Raw genomic sequence first — 14,670 nt, 5'->3', positions numbered from 1 at the left:
AACTATTAAAATGATTTTTGGTGTGGTCCAAGCCCACTCGAGGCCCATTGGTGCGACCCATCCATGAGGTCCATCATGATGTATATTTGAGGCCCAAATGATAGGGCCTTTCTACCTTGTATTTGAGGCCCATATGATAGGGCCCACCTGCCTTATATTTAAGGCCCATATGGTGTGGCCCACCTGCTTGAATCTGAGGCCCATGGGCAGGCCCATTGTGATGCATTTGAGGCCTATGGGCAAGGCCCATTGTGATGTATTCATGGCCTATGGGCAAGGCCCATTGTGATATGTATTAGGCCCATGACGCGTGGCCCATTTCATGTATTCGAGGTCCAGATACGTGGCCCATTTGATGCATATGAGACCCATGTGTAGGGCCCACTTGTTGTATTTGAGGCCCATAAGCTACGGCACATTATGAAGTACTGGGGCCCATGGGTTATGGCCCATTGAGATGTATTTCCGACCCATATGGCATGGCCATTGTGATGTTTTGATAGCCCATTTAATGAGGCGTATTATGATGTGCATTAGACCCATGGGTTGTGACCCGTGTGATGTATCTGAGGCCCATGTGCAGAGCCCACCTATTGTGTATATGAGGCCCATGAGTGAGGCCCATTGTGATGTGTTTGAGGTCCATGTGATGCGGCCCATCATGATGCATATTAGGCCCATGTGATGTAGCCCACCGTGACGTGTATTAGGACCATGTGATGCGACCCATAGTGATGTGTATATAGCCCTTGTATAAGGTCCATTGCGATGTATATTTGGCCTTGTGTGAGGCCATGGGCCCAGTTTATGTTTGGCTCTATGTGGGCCATTATTTGGGAGCGATGTTAGTTAAATGTCCACATTAATGGGCAATGATGGTTAGATGTCTGCATTGTGACCTTCCCTTGGGCCATTGTGAGGCTCATTCTTGTTATGAGTAGGCTGTCTAGGCCCATCCTTGATATGAGGAAAGTACACCATCATCATATAACATGCTAAGTATAGCTTCACGACTCATGCCCATGCGCATCATATGTATGCCAGATATGAGGAATGATTAATCATAGCACATGCCATTGGGTAGATTATTAAGGGGCTCCCTGATAGGAGTTGTCCACATGAGCGCGCGATACGCTCAGGTTTGATACATGACTGGATTGTATGACTCATGCATCTTATATTGTGTATTGTGATTACTGTACGCCTTAGCGACATCAGGGCCGTAGCCTCCACAAGCATATCATGGATGACTAGATGGGACATTAAAAATTTATTCTAGCATCAGGCCACCATAAATGGCCTTGGGTGAAAATTCCTAAACCCTCTTGGTACCAGAGGATGCTCCAACGTCGAGACCGAGTGAGTATATATGAGCGCATAAGGGCTGTATACCAGTAGGCCTCGTCTCCCAGTGTCATGGTTGGTTAGAAGGGGGAGTAGGCAATGCTAGGCTGAATCTGACCAGCTTGAGGAATAGGTCCGCTACCGACGAGACGGGCCCGATATTGACAGGCGGATAGTGAGGTCTCTTTCACTTACCCAGTTGTACGTTTAATTGGGCGTCAGGTGACGTAAAGTGTACTAGTCCCCGATAATGATCCCAGAGATGTACAGTACTGATACATGAACTTATTGAGTAGGAGTTGCATATTCATTCATTTATTCACTAACCATCCACTCGGGCTGGTGGTGTGCAACTAATTATTGTGTACCTTCATAATGGCAAGGATTTTGGTTGGGGTGCGCGACTAACCTGAGGTCAGGGGTTTACCACATTGAGTCTGGCTATCCAAATTTATGTATGGGACTAGTTTAGATATATTTCTCTTGTGGTGGACCCCATAGCTTGCGATACCATGTACTATCATCCTGACTTCACTTCACCTTGATCATTTCATTCGCATTGCATATTACATTGCATCTGTAACATTTAACATTTTGGGTTGCCATGTTTCTGCATTGATATGGTTGTTAGCATTCATGCCTTGCATCGCATAGCCTTAGTACGGCTAATGGCACTCATAGACTTACCAGTATATTTCCGCTTATTTTGATATTGTATGATTTATGAAATTGTATTGCATACTTGGCACTTACCTTGTGCATACACTTTCACCACCCTCTAAGCTTTCTTTATGCTCATGCATGATAAATGCGTGCAGGTGATGTTAGGTTGTAGCAGTGTGGAGCTTGGAGCATGTAGCTGACTTCTAGAGCTTTGATTTTTGATATATGTGTATTTTCCTTTCAGCATTGTATTCAAAATTTTATATTAGTGGATATGTGATGATGATGTTGCCTTTGTACTTTGGGTAAACTTGTGGTTATGTTTCTTATGAGATAAATGTACATTGGAAAATCCTCCTTGTAGGATCTCAGGATTGGAATCTAGCGTATGGATGCCGGGAACCGAGGATGGGGTACTATGGAGGCTGTTGGCACCGGATTCGGTGATCGGGAATTTTGTGAGCCTGGTTTTTGAGTTTGGGTCATGACAGAAGACAGTATCAGAGCATAACTTGGGAATACCTGAAGATCACATCACATATCTACTGATAGATACCCTACACTCTATGATTGGTGAGAACTTAGAATGATTAGGTCCCTAAGTTCGAATAACTTAGACATTTTTTGATATAGCACCCTACAGTTGAGATTATGAAGATGCATAGTATTCCAGTTTTGATCGTTTCTTATCCAGGATCTGAGGATTAATATGGTTCACCATTCTATTAAGGAGGAGTCATGGGAGCGTAAGGATGAGATTAGAGAACGCTATCTCCATTTGTTTATAGATTGATTATGCCTTCTATATGTTTATGTCAATGCTTCTTCTTCCCTCACTTTGTCCTACGTGATAGTAAATTTCAAGGATGAAATTTTTATTAGGAGAGGAGAGCTGTGAGGCCCGTATCCTAGCCTGTACCGTTCAGTAGATTCCCACGGTCCTCACGGTCGAATTTCGGTGACCCACGATATGTTATCGGCGTTTGCACATGATCCTGAGTCGTATCTTGTATATCAGAGTCGGCTCGACCAGAGACTTGTATCCTTGCGACTGTGCTGTCAATGTGGTTCCGACGTCACGTCTCGCACGCTGAGGTGATACTTAGGCCAGTAGTTGTGGGCCTGCATTCAGTTTGAGGAAAAAGGCACGTGTTGCAAAATCCAAGAGAACATCACATCAATCCCATCAATCACATCAATCAGTACACATCACTCCCATCAATCACACCCATCCCCGAGTACAACTACCCTCCCCAAAGTCAACTTTCTCCTATAACAAAGTACACCCATCCATCACTCACCATCCCTCTCTCCCATCACATCTCTCTCTCTCTCTCATTCTCTTTCCCCATTTTTCAAGCAACACCATGAGAGCAACGTCCAAGCTCCCCAAAGAAGCTAGTGTGGCCCACATTACTACCACCCAATCCCATCGTCCATGATCCATCTCAACCGTTAAAATCCACTCCCTGGAGCTCTAGATCGTGTTAGCAGAAGAAGGAAGAAGAGATCCATGGTGGGTGATTTTGTTTGGATTTTATGATTTGAGGGCCTACATATGGTGGGACCCACTTGATGTATGCATTGTATAGAGGGACCCGTAGTGGCGGGTCCCTCCACTATCCAATTCTGTCTGTCTGTCTATCTCTCTCTCTCTCTCTCCCCCTCCCTCTCCTTCTCTATCTCTCTCTCCTTTTTGTGTGATGATTGTGTGGCCCACTATGAAGTATCCATGCCATCCAGTTGTCCATTTGGACGTTCTAGGTAGGGCTGGCCATTGATATATGGGTTTTATCAACATCGTCCATCTGACGGTGGACCCCATCCATGTGGGACGCACCTTGATGTATATATGTTATCCACCCCATCCATGCATGGACGTGGGGCCCACCTTGATAACGTGCTGAGTGCAGCACGTAGGGGCCATCATGATGTATCTGTTGATCCCAATCGTCCATCATCTAGACGGTGGGCCAACAACAATTGTTGTTGTATTGACACAACAAGTTTTGTGGGCGCTGACCATGAGGTATGTTTTATATCCACACCATTCATCCATGTGGGACCCCCACGTGATGCATGTCTTGTATCCACACCATCCCTATGTGTGGACCCCAGCCACAATGTATGGGTTTTAGATCCACACCGTCCAGCGTCCAGGGTCTGGACGCTAGATCCCTGGACGCTAGCTTAATTGTTAAAAAATAATAATAATATAAAATAAATATAATAATAATAATATAATTATATACAATATATATCATTGTGGTGGGCCCCACGTGGACCCACCTGCTTTGATGAGCCGATTGGCTGATATGTACGCTACTGTAACAACGTCAGCCAGTCGGTGGACGAACTGTGATGTATGTGTTTTACTCCCACCATCCATCTGTTGTCTAGACGGTGAAGATGTGGGGCCAGCCATGATGTATATTTTGATCCATACCATCCAAAATGTCTGGACGGTGTTGGACCACCTTTGCGCGATGCTGTGGACCCTACCTCGATGTATGTTTCATATCCACACTGTCTAGAGTGTTTGGACAGTGCTGGCAATGTTTGAACGGTGCTGACAATGTTTGGACGGTGCTGGCAATGTTTGGACATTGCTGACAATGTTTGGACGGTGCTGATGTACATGGATAATGGTTGGATGGTGCTGATTTACATGGATAACAGTTGGATGGTGCTAATTTACATGGATAATGGTTGGATGGTGCTGATTTGCATGGAAAATGTTTGGACAGTGCTGATCAACATTAGTGGGCCATGTGCTCTATGGAATGATAGTGTACAGTGATACACAAGTTACATCCATAACTATTAAAATGATTTTTGGCATGGTCCAAGCCCACTCAAGGCCCATTGGTGCGGCCCATCCATGAGGCCCATCATGATGTATATTTGAGGCCCATATGATAAGGCCCATCTACCTTGTATTTGAGGCCTATGTGATAGGGCCCACCTGCCTTATATTTAAGGCCCATATGATGGGCCCACCTGCTTGAATCTGAGGTCCATGGGTAAGGCCTATTGTGATGTATTCAAGGCCCATTGTGATATGTATTAGGCCCATGACGCGTGGCCCATTCGATGTATTCAAGGCCCAGATACATGGCCCATTTGATGCATATGAGACCCATGTGTAGGGCCTACTTGTTGTATTCGAGGCCCATGTGTTGTGGCCGATTATGATGTACTGGGGCCCATGGGTCATGGTCCATTGAGATGTATTTCTGGCCCACATGGCGTGGCCATTGTGATGTTTTTGTAGCCCATTTAATGAGGCCTATTATGATGTGCATTAGGCCCATGGGTTGTAGCCCATGTGATGTATTTGAGGCTCATGTGTAAGGCCCACCTATTGTGTATATGAGGCTCATGATTGAGGCCCATTGTGATGTGTTCGAGGTACATGTGATGTGGCCCATCATGATGCATATTAAGTCCATGTGATGCGGCACACCGTGACGTGTATTAGGACTATGTGATGCGGCCCATATTGATGTGTATGTAGCCCTTATATGAGGCCCATTGTGATGTATATTAGGCCTTGTGTGAGGCCATGGGTCCACTTTATGTTTGGCTCTATGTGGGCCACTGCTTGGGAGTGATGTTGGTTAAATGTCCATATTGATGGGCAATGATGGTTAGATGTCCACATTGTGACCTTCCCTTGGGCCCATTCTGAGGCTCATTCTTGTTATGATTAGGCTATCTAGGCCCATCCTTGATATGAGGAAAGTACACCATCATCATATAACATGCTTAGTATAGCTTCATGACTCATGCCCATGTGTATCATATGTATGCCTGATATGAGGAATGATTGATCATAGCACATGCCATTGGGCAGATTATTATAGGGTTCCCTAATAAGAGGAGTTATCCACATGAGCGCGCATTACGCGCAGGTTTGATACATGACTGAATTATATGACTCATGCATCTTGTATTGTGTGTTGTGATTACTGTATGCCCTAGCGACATCAGGGCCATAGCCTCCACAGGCATATTGTGGATGGCCAGATGGGATGCCAAAAATCTGTTCTAGCATCAGGCCACCATAAATGGCCCTGAGTGAAAATTTCCAAACCCTCTTGGTACCAGAGGACACTCCAACGTCAAGACCGAGTGAGTATACATGAGTGCATGAGGGCCGTATACCAGTAGGCCGCGTCTCCCACTATGTCCTGATCGATTCGAAGGGGGTGTGGCCTTACCCGCTTGATGGAGTAGGCAATGCTAGGCTAAGTCTGACCAGCTTGAGGCATGGGTCCGCTATCGATGAGACGAGCCCAATATTGACAGGCAGATAATGAGGTCTCTTCCACTTACCCAGTTGTGCACTTGATGGAGCGGCAGGTGGCGTAGAGTGTACTAGACCCCAATGATGATCTCAGAGATGTACAATACTGATACGTGGACTTATTGAGCAAGAGTTACACACTCATTCATTCATTCACTCACCATCCACTCGGGCTGGTGGTGTGTAACTAATTATTATCTACCTTCACAATGGCAAGGATTTCGGTTGGGGTGCGTGACTAACCTGAGGTTAGGTGTTTACTACATTAAGTCTATCTATCCAAATTTAGGTATGAGACTAGTTTGGATAGAAGTCCCTTGTGATGGACCCCATAACCTGCGATACTACGACTATCATCCTGACTTCACTCCACCTTGGTCATTTCATTCGCACTGCATATTGCATTGCATCTGTAGTATTTAGCATTTTAGGTTACCATATTTCTGCATTGATATGGCTGTTAGCATTCATGCCTTGCATCGCATAGCCTTGGTATGGCTGATGGCACTCATGGACTTACTAGTATATTTTCGCTTATTCTGATATTATATGATGTATGACATTGTATTATATACTTGGCACTTACCTTATACACACACTTTCCCCACCCTCTAAGCTTTCTGTAAGTTTATGCATGATAAATGCGTGCATGTGACGCTGGGTTGTAGCAGCGTGGAGCTTGGAGCATGTAGTTGACTTTTAGAGCTTTGATTTTCGATACATGTGTATTTCACTTTCAACATTGTATTCAAAATTTTATATTAGTGGATATGTGATGATGATGTTGCCTTTGCAATTTGAGTAAACTTATGGTTATGCTTCTTATGAGATAAATGTATGTTGAAAAATCCTCCTTATAGGATCCCAGGATCAGAATCTGTCATATGGATGCTAGGAGCTGAGAATGGGGTACTCAGGAGGCCGTTGGCACTAGATTCGGCGATCGGGATTCGGGAATTTTGTGAGCCTGGTTTCTGAGTTTGGGTCGTGACACTCTTGCTAAGTTTCATATTTTGATTTCAAAGACGTCGTGAAATAAGGTTGTCTTGCCTAAATATTTTAGGTGAAGGTTGTCTTATGAACTATTTGATATCAAGAATTCAATACTCTAAACAATTGAGTATAATTGTTTTATTATTTTGCATTGTATCGAAATATTTTGCATTATCTTATTCACGCCCCTTCTAAGCTTCTATATCTCCTACTTTCACAAGCGTATAAGATCCAAGAAAACCAAGTGAAGAAAGACGAAAATTGAGTTTATAAAGTGCAAAATTCAGAAGTTGTTGAACTTGACTTATTGATGATATCGAACACACTTGATGCAATTGAAGATAAGTGTTTGATGCCATCCAAGGAGGATCATTCACATCGGAATTTTGGGAAAATTTGAGTTTGGTTACTGGATATTGAGTGCAATTCTCGATTTCATTGAAGACCATTCAATTCCATCGAACTTAAGTGTTCGATCCCATTGAACCCAGTTTGATGCCATTAACAATTCAAAGATTTCAAGCTCAACTCGTTGGACAGTTGGACCATTTTCGATTGCATTGAGGACATGTTGAATGATATCGAAGATTGTTTGATGACATCGAAGATCTGGCGTTGACATTGAAGGCTACGTAATGCGAAAGGCGCGAGTTCGAATTCAACATGAACTTTCAGCTTCGATGACATTGAAGGGCCATGTTCGATGACATTGAAGGTGCGTAGAGTGCTTAAATTTGAAGCAGTTTCCCAAGTCGATTGGGAAAATCCTATATATTGAGGTTCTCCAAGGGATTCTAAGCATGAATTAGGGTTAGAAGAGTAGAGCTAAGGGTGTAGTGTTGAGGGTCAACTATTACATATTATCCCCCATTTATATCTTGGTTTTGTGAATATCATACTATTCAATGTCCTATTTTACTCATGTTTGCATTGTAAGGTGAATTTAAGAGCTTCGATTGTAAATGGTATTAAAAGCATGAATTTGATGCTCAAAGATCACCAAGGCAAGGGATGGATCTCAGGAGACCAAGATTGAAGAATTCACATGCAAAAGATCCAAGGAAACCAAGTGATGAAGGAAGAGAATTGAAGACTTAATGTGAAGAAAAGGAATCCTGAAAATTGTAATGAAAATAGATTCGGGGGCCAGAAAAGTCTAATTCTAAAAAAACTGCTAAAATCACCTTCAATCATATCAAAGGTACTTAGATGCATCGAAGATTATATCGAAGGTACTTAGATGCATTAAAGGTGAAACCGAAAATTGCAGGATTTTTAAGCCAAACTCATTGGACAGTTCAGGACCAATTTTGATGATATTGAAAGACCTTCGATGTATTAAACCTTCCCTTTTTTTTATTAGCTTGTTAGTAGACACCCATGTCAGTACACACTCCACGATTAGCCACCCCCACTAGGGATTGATACCAAGACCTCAAGTGTTGAAACAAGGTATGTCTACTTAGTCCACCAGTTGAGCTATGGATCTGGGTGTATATCGAAGCTTATATCAAAAGTCCTTTAATGCATCGAAGCTATTATACAAAGTTTACGTAGACTGCATAAATTTGAGGCAGTTTCTAGATTCTTCCAAGTCGGTGCGAAAGGAGTTGTTGCTCAACTATAAATAGAAGTCCCTAGGGCATCCTTGGGGATTATCTCGGGTTTGGAGGAGCAAAGCACAAGGGTGGATAGCTGTCGCCAAGTGTTTTTCTTCATTTCTTTCTTAATTAATATGTTTTCTTTTAGGGTTTTAGAGCCAATCATGTCTATGGTTCGCTAAACCTCTTAGCTAGGGCTAAGAGGTGAAGCTTGTAACGTAATGGGATGTTTTTATTACTTTGATTCATGTTTATGTTGAACTTACTTTGATTCTAGTTTGATATTTAAGGAATACTTTTAGTTTTTAATGATCTATTGTGACTTAAATTACAGTAGATCTATAATAGCTTTGAGTATCTTGTTTTCCTATTTTGAGAATATGAGATTGGTAAATCCTATTGTTTGTCATCGTCTCCTAGGCATGGTTTATTAATGGAATCGCTGCCAATTATCATAATTCTCTTTTTTTGAGAATTAGGTCAAAGGAGGTTCAAATTTTATCTTAATTGCTATATCTTCCAATTGGATGGGATAGGACTCCAATTCCAATCATGTTACTTGAATCAAGTAAGGAATAACCCTGATTACTACAAGTCGATCGTTGGAAACCGTAGTTCCCACCTTTAAATTCTTAAGTTTTTAATTAAACACTTCACAATTACTTCCTTTTTATTCCTAATTTGGATTTAGATCTTCTTCTAGTTTTGATTCTAGTTACTTTTAGAATACACATGAGATTAGTCATTGTAGATTTGACCTCAGTCTTATCAAGATTATTACTATATCACGACCCTACACTTGGGGTTGTGAACAAGTTTTTGGCGCCGTTACCGGGGACTAACGGTTGCATTTTTCTGAGATTAACTAGCTTTGGAATTAGGTTAATATTAGGGTTTGTTTACTTTTTATTTTTAGGTTAAGGTTTTTTTTTTTGATTTATTTTTTAGAAACTAACTCATCTTTCTAATTTTGTTTTAGAAACTCTCCTAATTTGTTTTTAGAAACTGACTTAGTTTTCTATTTTGTAGGACCTTAATTTAGAAACTTTCAATTTGGTAACCTCTTTCTAATTCTCTCTCTTTCTTTTCTTGATTACTTATTTGTCTTAGGTTTCTTTCTTTTTAGGATTAGATTAGATTTTTCTTAATTTTAGACTTTTGCTTTTAAGATTATATATATATAAGAACTAACATTGTTTTCTATTTTGAAGGATCTTAACATAGATCTTCTCTAATCTGGTAACTTCCACTACAAGAAAGTAGGCCTTTAGCCTCAATTTTTTAGCCTCGGTTGAAAAAATGGAGGCTAAATGTGTTTTTTAGCCTCAGTTGTTATGAAATTGAGGCTAAAAGTTCTTTTTTTGCCTCAGTTGCTATGGAACTGAGGCTAAAAGTCTACTTTTTAGCCTCAGTTGCAAACTAACCGAGGCAAAAAGTCTACTTTTTAGCCTTAATTGCATAAGAACCGAGGCGAAAGGTTTACTTTTTAGCCTCAGTTACATAGGAACCGAGGCGAAAGGTCTACATTTTAGCCTCAGTTGCATAGGAACTTAGGCAAAAGTTCTACTTTTTAGCCTCAGTTGCATAGGAACCGAGGCAAAAAGTTTACTTTTTAGCCTCAATTGCATAAGAACCGAGGCAAAAAGTCTAATTAGTAGCCTCAGTTGCATAGGAACGGAGGTGAAAAATCTACTTTTTAACCTCAGTTGCATAGGAACCAAGGCGAAAGGTCTACTTTTTAACCTCAGTTCCATAGGAACTGAGGCAAAAGGTCTAATTTTTAGCCTCAGTTGCATAAGAACCAAGGCGAAAAGTCTACCTTTTAGCCTTAGTTGTATAGGAACCGAGGCGAAAGGTCTACTTTTTAACCTTAATTGCATAAGAACCGAGGTGAAAAGTCTATTTTTTAGCCTCGGTTCCTATGAAAAGTCTACCTTTTAGCCTCAGTTGCATGGTAGCCGATGCCAAAAGTCTACTTTTTAGCCTCTGTTGCATAAGAACCAAGGCCAAAAGTCTACATTTAAGAATATTAAAAAAAATCGAGAATATTGAAAGAATTAATAATTTTTAAAATTTTTGACAATTGTGAAAAAATTGAGAATTTTGGAAAAAAATGAAGACAATTGGGAAAAAATTGAGAATTTTGAAAAAGAAAATTGAGAGTTTTGGAAAAGATTTGAATTTTGAATTTTTTAAGAACTAAGAATTTTTTTAAAATTTTGAGAACTTTTAAAAAATTAAGATTTTTTTTTGAAAAATTAAGAATAAAAAAATGATAATTTTGAACAAGTATGATTTTTTTTTTTTAAATTGAGAATTTTAAAAAATTTAAGAATTTTGAAAATTTTTGAAATTTTTGAAAAAAAAAAAAGAATTTTGAACTTGAGAATCTTGAAAAAAATTGGAAATTTTTTTTAAATTGAAAATTTTCAAATAATTAAAAATTTAAAAAAAAAATTTAAAAAGTTGAAATGAAATTGGACTTTTTAGCCTCGGTTGCATAGGAACTGAGGCCAAACGTCTACTTTTTAGCCTCGGTAACATAGAACCGAGGCCAAGTCCAATTCCCAAATATAAATTTGTAGGCACGCCGCTTTTTCTCCCCGACTCCTTTTCTCACTTGCTGTGCAAGCGAGTGAGGGAGATCTTCGTTCTCTTTCTAGGGTTTTCCCCTGGGATTTTCACACCTCGATCGTCCCTCCTTTTTTTTGCATAGAAAACCCTAGCTCTCCTCTTCCTATACTGAGATTCTCCAACGCCGCCACCTGGCGTAGTTTCCGCTGAAGCAGCTAAAGCAGAACCCTTCTATGGCAGCGGAATCCGTTGCTCCGACTGCAAGAGACCTCCTGCCGGAGGTCTTTAAGACGAAGACTCCACCGAAAATGCCCCGAGGTCGGGTTCTCCCATCCAGATGTTCAGCAGATGGCGATGCTGGAGCTCGGACCTTCTCGAGCATAATGCAGAAACTATCTAAGGGAGATGAACTTGAAAGCTCGCATGATCAGTATGAATTTTCATTTCTTTAGTCGGTGATAGGGTTTCTGCTTTGAGATGATTGTAGATTTAGCGTTTCTGAAGGTTTGTGATTGTTATGGGGGTTCATACATGTTGTTGAATTCAAATTTGAGTGCAGATTACAGAAATAGGATTTCGTTTTAAATCTAGATTGTTAATATTGTTAGTTTGTTCACGTCAATTTGATAGCACCGATTTGGGATACGTCTGTTCTCATTGAAAACATGGAGGGCAAAATTGACTAGCCTCTAGAACGGTCCAAGGCCTATTTCTTATTATAAAATAAATAGGCCAATATAGAATGAGCTTTGTTCAGTCCAAATCAGACAGTTAGGTTTTTTTTTTTAATAACTGTTTTCTTAGAGATCCTCTACTTGGAGTGAATTTGGAGAAAAATGTGGCTTTAAAGCAGGATGCAGCCCACGGTAGCATTTCAAATCCCAACTGTATATTTGGAGTGGATCCATGTCAAGCCTCATTTGTTTCAGAGAAGAAAAAACCCATGTTTCTTTCTAAGAAATGGAGAAATCTTCTTTGCAGGTGCAAGGCTTGCATAGAATTCTATGTCCAAAAGGGCATTGGCTATCTAATTGATGAGGACTCAATTGAGGAATATGAAAAGGTGGCAAAGGAAAAGAGGAAGGAGAAATTGGATCAACAGGAAGGAGTGGAGTTAAATTTTCTCAGCAAACTTGGTCATGTCCAAAAGATTGAGATTCTGAATGGCATTGCTGACATGAAGAATGAGCTCAGGTCCTTCATGGTATGGGTTCTATGTTTCGAATTTCTTGTTTTTATATGTGATTCTGTCTATAATTCTGAATTCTTATTTTAAAGGGGCTACTATAGGGGAGGGCCCCAAATTTCATTTTCTTTCATCTGAAATTTCTTTTTCATCGGTTTATGGTTTAGAGTGCATTTGGTTGCATCAAATATCATGAAATTTCATGATTAGGTGCAATCAAATGCACAGCTAGTGAGAAAAGGGAAGTGCCATTTTTAGGTCTTCCATTTAATTAGTCTTGAGAGTTTGCAGAGTTTTAGATCATAAGGATTTAAAATCAATGTTGATATTACTTAGATTACAGGTAATGCACTTACATCTTTTTGAAAATTTTATATCTGGTGCTATTTGTTAGGGTTTTATAGGGGTGGGCCTCATATTAGTAGCTTAGGATGCTTATGAGTGTGAGGGTGTTGAATCTGCTGGTTTTGCATTGGTCTGATGAAAACAGATGAGCTCTTGCCTTTACTTGACATCTTATTTATTTGTATAAAAATCAGGGGCTATCTTTCATGAATTTTCTCAATTGTTTGCTTGTAGATACTAATAAGAGTGTTAGGAAAGAAACCAATGCAAGAAGAAAGAACATAAAAAAGATCTACATATGATAAAAAGGACTGAAAAAATCAAAAAGAGGCCAACACCTACAACCTGCATCCCTTTTCTCAAGTATTCAGACCCTCTTTCTCAGCAAACTTGCATGAAAAGATCCATGGAAAACCATTTTTTTGTATTGTTTATTATGATGAAAATGATTTCTTTCAGTTTCTTTTGTTTTACAGAACAAAGGTATATTTCAGCAGTGGGTGATCCAGGCATGAGAAGAGATGGATTGAGAGTGGCATTTGAAGGCTGGAATTTTTGCAATGAAGTTGGCAATGAAATTCCTGAGATGGGAAGTCCTAGAGCAGCTGACTGTTTTGATTTCTTAAGTAAGCTCAAACAAACATTTATGGTTTCAAAAATGTATTTCAAGCTCAAAACCAACAGAGAAAAATCTTCATGGTTTTTGTCAATGACTCAATACTGCATTCAACATCCCAATAAAGAGACCAAAGAAAAAAAAGAAGAAGAAAGAACTAGTCTCTTTTTGTGATGTCAAAACTGCATTTTAAACTCAAAAGCAACATGCATGAAAAAAAAATCCTGTAGGTTCTTTACCAAATTCAAAACTGCATTTTAAGTCCAAAACAGAAGGATGATGGAACTTTCCTATTTCCTAGGATTTCAAAACTGAAAATGGCATGCAAAGAAAATTCTTTGTTGGTTTCTTTCAATGATTTTATAACTACATTTAAACATACAAAAGAAGCAATCTTCATGGGTTTCTTTCTACGACTTCATAACTACATTTTAAGCCTAAAACAAACATGCAGAGAGAGTTTTTCATGATGTTTTCTTATTCATCTTCTTCTTTTTCTTCATATGCAATCCTCATTACAGTCTTCGTTTCTCTTTCGATTGAGCAGATAATTCTTTGGAGCATAAAGTAACAGAAGAACAGAACAAACTTGGGATAGGAAAATCATTCCCAGGTTTGAACCCAAAGGCTCTCAACAATCCAGACTTTAATGTGATCATTTGACATAGCTGTTCTTAAGGGAAAATCCCGACACATTAATCAGATATACTGCATTTTTACATACATGTATGGGTCATGCAGTTCAAACTTGGCAAGCTGACATTTAGTCAATTCATTTGCATAGGATGTCTTTTATATTCATGATACGTTGTTACTGGATTCCATGTTCAGCATTTGTGATTTTGTTGCCTAATCATTTAACTCTTGTTAGCTATGAGTAAAGAGAAAAAAAGGAACTCCATCATTTTAGCTTTTATACAGTCATATTATAGAAAGAAAGGAAAGAAAAACTTATTGTGGCCCACTTGTAAGTTATATCATGATGCTTCTACCAATTTTTTATGCACTCTCTGAAGATAGCAATTGTGTTGTTTCTTTT

At 39.8% G+C, this 14,670-nt stretch overlaps 1 protein-coding gene across 3 annotated transcripts; it reads left to right on the top strand.

The window, feature by feature from the left end:
• Nucleotides 1–12,246: 12,246 nt before the first annotated feature.
• Nucleotides 12,247–14,555, top strand: LOC131229063 (uncharacterized). 3 transcript variants are annotated; one of them, XM_058224932.1, is made up of 3 exons: nucleotides 12,267–12,688; nucleotides 13,475–13,641; nucleotides 14,179–14,555. In XM_058224932.1, exons 1-3 carry the CDS (start codon nucleotides 12,669–12,671, stop codon nucleotides 14,292–14,294), a joined length of 303 nt encoding a protein of 100 aa, XP_058080915.1. In that variant the 5' UTR covers nucleotides 12,267–12,668; the 3' UTR covers nucleotides 14,295–14,555. The 3 variants fall into 3 exon arrangements, with proteins under 3 accessions (XP_058080918.1, XP_058080909.1, XP_058080915.1); XM_058224935.1 differs by lacking the exon at nucleotides 14,179–14,555 and having other exon boundaries at nucleotides 12,247–12,688; nucleotides 13,492–13,717; XM_058224926.1 differs by lacking the exon at nucleotides 14,179–14,555 and having other exon boundaries at nucleotides 12,252–12,688; nucleotides 13,475–13,717.
• The last annotated feature ends 115 nt before the right edge of the window (nucleotides 14,556–14,670 follow it).

The sequence above is a fragment of the Magnolia sinica genome, chromosome 2, assembly GCF_029962835.1.
Source record: "Magnolia sinica isolate HGM2019 chromosome 2, MsV1, whole genome shotgun sequence".
Classification (NCBI taxonomy): Eukaryota; Viridiplantae; Streptophyta; class Magnoliopsida; order Magnoliales; family Magnoliaceae; genus Magnolia; species Magnolia sinica.
Note: the sequence above shows the minus strand (reverse complement) of the source record. Positions and strands in the feature narration are given on the sequence as shown.

Coding starts and splice junctions, on each gene's coding strand:
- LOC131229063 (XM_058224926.1), top strand. CDS start 12,428: ATGTTTCTTTCTAAGAAATGGAGAAATCTTCTTTGCAGGTGCAAGGCT. Junction 12,689..13,474: donor ATGAGCTCAGGTCCTTCATG/GTATGGGTTCTA, acceptor GATTTCTTTCAG/TTTCTTTTGTTTTACAGAAC.